The 8,628-nt window shown below is 52.2% G+C and overlaps 1 protein-coding gene across 1 annotated transcript in view; it reads left to right on the top strand.

Annotated features, from left to right (window-relative positions):
• Positions 1–6,297: 6,297 nt before the first annotated feature.
• The window catches only part of BLOC1S1 (biogenesis of lysosomal organelles complex 1 subunit 1), a 4,456-nt gene continuing 2,125 nt past the window's right edge, over positions 6,298–8,628 (top strand). The window contains exons 1-2 of the mRNA XM_024736706.1: positions 6,298–6,458; positions 7,193–7,265. Of these exons, the coding sequence (XP_024592474.1) occupies positions 6,398–6,458; positions 7,193–7,265 (134 nt within the window). The 5' untranslated portion in view covers positions 6,298–6,397. The remainder of the gene's footprint in view (positions 6,459–7,192; positions 7,266–8,628) is intronic.

Below are 8,628 nucleotides of genomic sequence, written 5' to 3'. Positions count from 1 at the left end.
CCCGCCGCTCCGCCGCCCCAGGACCAGCCAGGACAACTGCAGCGGCCGCAACCTCTGGCCCACCCCGGCTCCCGCCTCCGCTCCCACGGGTGCCGCCCCGGCCCCGCCCTCGCCCCGCCCCTCGGCCCCGCTGCAGGTGGAGGCCGCCGGAGTCGCAGAGGGATGCCCAGGAGGGTGGCTCCGGGTGGGAACCCTCCCAGCCCCACCCCACCTCGGGCGCCGCCCCCGCCAGCGCTCTCCCTTTCCCCCGACTCCTGCCCTAGCCCGCGAGCGGTGGAGGCGGCGTCTGGGAACGGGGAGGGAGTGAGAAATACGGATAGAAAGGCGCCGAAAAAGAGGAGCGGTGGGGGGCGGGACGGGTAAGAGATGGGAAGTGGATGAGGCTCAAGGGCAGTCTGGGAAGAGAGAAATGCAGAGAGAAAGATGCAGATGAGTCCGGAGTGGTCCCTTAATGCTATCTTCTCCTCATGGACACACAGAGCACCTCTCCTGCTGTTTGAATCAAACCATTTCCCACCCCATCCCATCCCACCTCTCAGAGTCCGTGGCGACGGCTCTGCTAGACACACACATCGTCAGCGTTCAGAGAAGCAGAGGAAAAGAGAGGCGAGAAGAAAGAAAAACTCATCAGGCCTGGGGAGGGGAACAAAGGAGGCAGGTAGAAAGAAAACTGAAAGAGAAAAGAGATTGAGAAAGAAGGGTAAGAGTTTGATCAACAAGGACGGAATGAAGGGAGAAAACAAGGAAAAGACTGAGGGTGATACAGGAAGAGGAAATTAAGCTGGGGGGAAAGCATGGACTGTCAAAGAAGGCCAAAAATGTGAGAGATTGGCCCCAAGAGGGAGAGAGATGGGAAAGATGTCTCTGGCTTCCAGATCCTTCCCAGAACCGTACATTTCCTACCCTCCAAAGGGGAAGGGATTGGAGGGGACAGGGTCCTGCGCTGGCCCAGGCAGGATCGGGGTGGGGCTTCCCAGGGATGTGCACAGGGACTTGCCCCTCTGCCTCTCCCTTCCCCCCAGGCTGAGACAAAGGCAAAGGGGGGGAGGACATTTTCCAACTGTGCTATTTATAACTCTAATCCAGAAATGGGGCCAAGAAGAGAGACAGGAAATAATTTGACACAACTGGAACCTCACTTGCTGCCACATACCGTCCCTGGTTCTTTTTCTTACTGGGTGTTGGTCTTGGGTATATCCATCTTTCCATTTTTCTCCCTTCTCTCTCTCACCCTCTTGTTTTGTCTCATCCCCAGCTCTGTCTCTATCCCCCTTCTTGTCTCTGTCACTTGGAATCTTTCTAGACTATTTCTCAATGTCTCTAGTATTTCCTTTGCCCCCCAAACACTATCATATCCTTAAGACTCTCTGTTCTCCCTCCCTCCCTGTCTTCAAAGCTCCAATATGTGTTCTCCCTAATTCCTTTTCCCATATTCCCTTTGTCTCTCTTACTTCTTTTTCCAGGATTATACTTAATTTTTTTTTAAATTTTTTAAATAGGCTCTCACTCTGCTGCCCAGTGGGACAATCCTTGCCCTGTGTAAGTTTCTACACATTTGAAAGTTTGGGCCTCCATTTTTGCAGCACTACACTTGTGGCCATCCCCTCCAGGGGACCAGCACACCTCTAAACAGGTGCTGTCCAGGTAATTCAGCAGGCTGGCCCCTAGATCCTACTTTTACTATCCCCCAGATATGCGCTCTCCGTTCCTTTTCTATCTCAGAGCCCAGACAATGGAGAAGAGCTGCTAGGAGAATGCAGAGGAGTAAAATCAGGATAGAACCCAGACTCCTGACTCTCAGCCCAAACATCCGACCGGGGTCAAAATGCCTTCAGAGCCCCAGCTGCCTCTCTCTCTGCACCTGCAATCCTTGCCTCCCTGCATCTCTATTCTACTGGCTCCTGCTAAATCCGAGGCTGAAATCAGACGCCAAGAATCTGCTTCTGACCTCCTCTGTCCAAATATTTGAGAAGTCACCTCACCCGCCACAGGAGGAAGGAGCAGGAAAGAAGAGAGAGAGACAGGCCACCCAAAATTAGCCTGGCTATAAATAGCCGAGAAACGGAGGGAGGTTCCCTTTCCCAGACCAGCCCCAGACTAGCCTAGTAAATGTAGATGTGTAGATTTTCCCTAAAGGAGAAATGAAACCAGATTGTTGGAGTGGGGAGCAGTATTTCAGGTTAAGGGGGAGTGAAGAAGCCGGAGGAATCCAGAGAATGGAACAAGTTTAATATTCGAATAAACAACCTGCTAGAGGACTTTTGTATTTGAGTTCAAAGTTCAGGAATTCATTAAACTAAAACCAATGCTGGGAATTCCCTGGTGGTCCAGTGGTTAGAACCCCGCGCGCTTTTACTGCGGTGGGCGCGGGTTTGATCCCTGGTCGGGAAGCTAAGATCCCACAAGCCCTGCAGCACGGCAGAAAAAAAAAAAACAAACACCAATGCTGATGCTATGTGTTTCCACTAATATAACAAAACTGTGGAGATGAAGAACAGATTGGTGATTGCCGGGGTACAGGGATGGGGGAGGTGGAGGTGTGAATATAAAAGGATAGCATAGGGAGTTCCTTCCTGGGGATGAGGAGCTCTGTATCTTGATTCTGGTGGTGGTTATCGAACCTATCCGTGGGATAAGATTGCATAGAACTATGCACACACACAAATGAATGCATGTTAAAAAAAAAAACTGGAGAAACTTGAATAAGGCTTGTAGGCTAGTTAACAGTATCGTACCTGTGTTAGCGTCCTGGTTTTGATGTTGTGCTACAGTTATATAAGATGCCGCCTCTGGGGGAAGCTGGGGGAAGGGGTACACAGGATTTCACGCACTATTTTTTTTGCGGCTTCCTCTGAGTCTACAACCATTTCAAAATAATTTCAAAACATTTTAAACATTGATGGATTCCAGACCCAGCAAAGACTTTGGCCCTTGTCTGGCAGCCCCTCCCCCTCTAACAGCCCTCTTCCCCTCTGACAGGGATCCCTGTTTTTCACCTACCCCAGATCACACATTTCCCAGCTGCTGTCTCTAGCTTAGGAGCAGACACTTGCGGGACACATACTGCAGGGTTAACTTCTCCCTATACCTCATCGGCAGCAGAGCCTTGGAGCATATGTCCAAGGGTCAGCCTCTTCCTCCCCAACATACATGAGGACTTTCTCACCCCACCCACCTCTCCAGCACTGGAATCCTTCTGCTAGCCTCTGAATTCTGGCTGGAACCAAAGTTCGAACTATGGGAGTGGCTGGGAGAGAAAGAATATAAACGTGATTGAGGACAGTCAGTGGGGAAATGACTTGACCGCTCTGGTCTTTGAGGATCCCAGGGAAACCCCTTGCGTCTTAGGGAGAAGGACTGTGAGGTCACTTCCCACAGTGAGCCATTTAGACTGTCTTGAGGGCCCCTTTTCTTTGAGCACTGGCTTCAGGCCAACATTTGGAACTTGGCCACACCACCAACGGCCCCCTCTTGAAGCCCAGCCAGATTTCCCAGTATGAGAAGCCTTCTCCACTCACACCATGTCCTCCCTCAGTCCTCACCCAACTCCTAACAGCTCAGCAGCATCCGGCCCTAAGGCTTGGCCCGGCTAGTCAGCTTGGAGCTTGCTAATTAAAGCTATCTGAAAGACACCTCAAAAGAACAGGGAAATGAGTGGACAAAAAGAGTATAGAGTTGCATTCATTTATTCTAAGAGAAAAATAATCTGAGTGGGAAGTTGTAAGCAGAGGTGGGCAGAAAGAGATTTCAAATTTCAAGAGTCATTCTCCAGATATTCATGCAGCCAGTGTCCACCTCTACCAAAGGCAGGTGGAGCTGAGTTTCAACCACAGTAGACATTTAGGTTAGACAGTGAGCAACAAGGGCCCAGAAAAAGAGTAGGTGGAGGATGACCCTGGAGAGATCAACTGGAGTCCCCTGATACAGGCACCCATGTCCTCTGCCCAGCTCTAGGGCAAAGGAACAGCCAGTGTGTGGGAGAGGAGGGCGGGGCTGATGTCCACAGAGTCCTGGCAGCCTCTATACCGTTGTGAAAATGTCAGGCAGTTGTACCAATGGGGTGAGGGTAATACAGGATGAGCCTGGCACTCTCCATGAGTCATCCTGATCTTAACAGTACAGACTCACCACTGAAACCCCCAACACCAACCCTCCCTCGTTAGCCCCTGCCCTCTGTTTTTTTTAACGATCCGCTTGTCACCATTCTCTGGCACCCCGGCCAACCCCTGCCTTTCTTTCCCAGCTTTGCGAGTGAGGCACCAGGCATCTTCCAGTCTGCTTCTGTTTTGCTGGCTCACTGCGGTTGGAAGCGAAAGCCAGAGTGGGGGAGGACTGGGCCAGGCTGCCCTGCAATGCTCTCACTCTTCCCGCTTCTATTGATCAGCTCCTCTCTGGAGCGGAGCCTCTTCCCAAACACTCCCCCCACTACCAGGAGTCCCTCCAACTGATGCCCCACAAGCATAGAGAGGTATAACGACAAGAGACATGGGGCCGTCCCCAAAAGTGCTTCTGGGCCTCCCCCTCCTGGGTTCTCTCCCATGGTTTCTGTAGTATGGTACAGTGGGTACACTCAAGCTCTGGCCTCAGATAGCCCAGGTCTGTATCCTAGCTAGACCACTTATGAGCTCTATCACTGCACTGCTCTGTACTGCAGTTTCTTCCTCTGCAAACTGGGGGTGACAGCTATTACACTTCACATGACTGTTCCAGGAGTTAAATGAAATAATACACGGAAAGTGATTCACACATGGTAAGCACTCAGGATATGTTGTTAAAGAAGTACACATAGAAGCAAAGACACATACGCACAGTATCCAACACTTTTTATGCAGAGTTTTTATTTTGGCACTTAATGTTCTGCTTTATGCTGCCACTTAACCATTTTAACTCACTAATCCTTTGACACTTGTACACATCCTGGGATTTAAGATGCTAGTCTGCAAAGAGTTGAGTGAACTAATCCGTAATCTTCAACTCTGACTCAGAAAATTCAAGAATGTTCTATTCTAAATCAATCAATGGGACTTCCCTGGTGGAGCAGTGGTTAAGAATCCGCCTGCTAATGCAGGGGCGGGGGACACAGGTTCGAGCCCTGGTCCAGGAAGATCCCACATGCCACGGAGCAACTAGGTCCGCGCGCCACAACTACTGAGCCTGTGCTCTAGAGCCCGCGAGTCACAACTACTGAAGCCCGCGCGCCTAGAGCCTGTGCTCCGCAGCAAGAGAAGCCAACAAAATGAGAAGCCTGTACACCAGAACGAACAGTAGCCCCCGCTCATAGCAACTAGAGAAAGCCCGCGGCGAGCAGCAACGAAGACCCAACACAGCCCAAAAAATTAATTAATTAATTTTTTTAAAAAAAAGAATCACCTGAACAGCTTTTAAAAAAATAATTATACCAGGCCTCCACCCTCAGAGATCTAGTTAATTGGTCTTCGACCAAGGCATATTTTTTAAAACTTCCCCAGATGATTCTAATGTATAGCCAGGGCTGAGAACCACTGATTTAATCCGATCTTCTAATTTTCCTAAGGAGAAAACCAACACCCGGAGTCACCCGGCACGTCAGTGCACAGTACACCAAGAGAGAATGTTGTAATAGCAAGAATATGTTGCTGATGTTTATAATTTTTTCTTGTTGGGGTTAATCCCAGAAGCATTTCTCTTTAGTTCAGAGAGGTGTCATATAATTTACCTTTTACGTTGGCAGCAGCTTATTCTACTGGTAAAACTGAAATAAATGGGTTTGCATTCCCTGACCACAAAAGGACAGAGATGGAATTGCACATTCACCACACATAGCCAGCCAAATTAGCAAAGTTCCCTAGGAGGCCGCTGGAAGGGCCTAAAATGTTTCTTCTGGACAATGAGCAGCCAGAGCCGAGGGACTTTGGTGGGGTGGTGAGAAGAGAGAGAGCTGGAAGAGAGGAAAGCATTCTCCCCCTAGAGGGAGGAGCTGAGGATCAACTGAAAACCGACCAGAGCTGCCAGGAGGGAACGGCCAGAGAAGGCAAAGAATTTCAATGAGTCCTGGGAGCCTCTGCTCCCGCAACAACCGAACCGTGATGGACAGCCTGGCAACAACAACCCTCCTGGGAGCCTGAGATCCAGAGGAGATTAAAAACTGGTTCTGCAATTTGGGTACGAAACCCACATTCCCACACTCACCAAAAGTGAGCTCCCAATAAAGACAAGAGCTCACCTGGCCCTACTATCCCCTCCCTTCCCAGCCAAGACCCTCATTACCTACCACCCCAAGTCTCAAAAGGAGGGCGGTTCCGGGCCTCACGTGACACTGCAGTCACGTGACCCCGGGCCCAGCGGGAGCCGAGCCGCTCGTTCCAGTTCCGGGAGCCGGAGGGGGCCGGGCGCGCCCTGCCCCCTGCCCGCCGCGACCATGCTGTCCCGCCTGCTGAAAGAACACCAGGCCAAGCAGAATGAACGCAAGGAGCTGCAGGGTGAGCCAAATATCCAGTCCGCCGTTTTCTCTCCCGCCGCGGCCTAGCCTCAGCCCGGAGCCTGGACCTTGAGTAACGGCCCAAATCCAAGGAAAGGCGCAGGCCAGTGGGCACGGGCACGTGGGAGAGGGAATTAGAGGAGCTTTTTGGGGAGCTCCGTTCTCTTGCCAACGGGCCCTGGTCTGTAGCAGCGCTCCAGTCCCCCACGGCAACGCCCCCCACGCTGTCTCCGCGGCATCCTAGCCCCGCCCTCTGTCACGGAACGCTCTGCCGATTGGTCCAGGGAGCCGCTCATCCTGGAAGTGGGAAGGAACGCTCCTGAAAGGAAGCGGGTGTTGGGGACGCGGCAGAGCTGGGATTCTTGGAGGCCTGAAACCACTGAAATGGGGGTGGGGTCCTTGTTTCCTGAATCCGGGCTGGGAATCCTGGAGTTACCAATCCTAAGGCCAAGACATGGGGAAAAGCGTGCCTGAGAAGCTGGAGTCCTGGGCGCTGCCACAGACTCGTTAGCGTCCCCGGGCGAATCGCTTCCCTTCTCAGGGTACCAGTTTCCTCACCGCTAAAATGAAAGGGCTTGCTTTATGTTTTGCAAGGTCCTTTCAGCTCTGGCACTCTGAGATTAGTTGAAATGTTCCCACAACTAGCAGAATAGTAATGAATGGGTGGGGGAAACTTAAGCATCACCCCTCAAAAAACCAAGTCTCCAGTCTAATCCCTTTTCCCCCTCCACCCAGAGAAGAGGAGGCGAGAGGCTATCACTGCAGCGACCTGCCTGACAGAAGCTTTGGTGGATCACCTCAATGTGGGGTATGAACCTCTTCCCATCAACACCAACCCCGCCCCCCCAAGTTTAGGCACTGGCAAGGTCTAGCCCTCAGACTGCTCTTGAGGAGATGAGATGTTCTGCTCATTCCCCTATCCTCCTCCCACCCAGCTTAACTTTTATGGAGAGAGGCTTGAGCCAGCTCTGACCCCTAACAAGGGCAGAGAGGAACAGCTGCGGTGGTTGGAAAAGCAGCCAGATTTCCCCTTCCCAACAATAACTTCCCTGGTGCTCACAACTTGATGCCGTCTGGCCACCTCTCTTCACCCCTCCAAGTCCAGCTGTCACTTCCAGCAGGAGGGAGAGCACCGTCTTTCACCACAGCTTCCCAGCCCCTCCTTCTCCACCTCCCACCCTCTGGCAGACCTGGAGAGCAGCTGGCAGGAAAGAGATGGCACAGCTGGTGAGGGTGAGGGCAGAACCTATGCCAGGAGCCACCTTAGAGCCAGGCTGTCACTTCCCTTCCTTCTGGGTCTCCAGAGACCACCCCTTGCTTTGGTCCTAAGTGAGGATGCCAGTAATGACCAGTGACTTGGGAAGGAGCAAAGAACATTGTCTCTTGACCCTAAGTGGCCCAGGAAAGTGGAGAGATGATGATCTGATAGCCAGGCCATCTGTTGGGAGAAAGGAGGCAGTATGATGCCTTCCACCCCAGGGCAAGTCGAATAGCTTGGCTGTGAAGTCAGAGACTGAGTCACCCAAGTGAACCAGGCAGGAACTGTCACCTTCATTGCTCATCTCGGAAAGATTAGAGGGAGAGAAGGCTGTGGTTGGGGCCTCTGATCTCCCTTCCCTCCAGGCCTCTCCCTCCACGCAGTGTGAATGAGAGAAAGCAAGAGGTCAACAGGGAAAATAAGGAGTTCAGGAACTCCCAGGGGAATCTTGAAGCATTGGGAGCACCCTGCTATGACTGTTTCAGCTCCTCCAACACCCCGTACTGTGACCCAGCTGTCCCCCAGAGAGAAGGGACAGGGTCTGTGCCTTCCCTCCCTCCCACATTGGTGCCTCCTGGGCTCTGCTCTGTGGTTGGCCCAGGCTTCTCCTGCTTCTCTTCCTTTGCTAGGGGCCACCCCACTTTCAGCTTAGAGGGCAGCTAAGCCAAAGCCAGATTAGAAAGGGTTTTGTGTTGCTGCCCACGGCTCCTCTCATTCCCCAGAAAGGAAAACAAAGGCTCAGTCTATCTCAGCCCCTGTCAGGTGTCCTTCCCACTCTCTAGACACCCCCCCACCCCCATCCCCTTGTCCCCTCCAGTCTCCACAGATTCCAGTGGGTGGGGGCAGCGGATGTGGAGTCTCTCAGCTGACCCAGAGCTTTGGGGTGGGGAATGAAAGATTCATCAGCCAACAA

Source organism: Neophocaena asiaeorientalis, unplaced genomic scaffold (genome assembly GCF_003031525.2).
Source record: "Neophocaena asiaeorientalis asiaeorientalis breed wild unplaced genomic scaffold, Neophocaena_asiaeorientalis_V1.1 scaffold134, whole genome shotgun sequence".
Lineage (NCBI taxonomy): Eukaryota > Metazoa > Chordata > Mammalia > Artiodactyla > Phocoenidae > Neophocaena > Neophocaena asiaeorientalis.
Note: the sequence above shows the minus strand (reverse complement) of the source record. Positions and strands in the feature narration are given on the sequence as shown.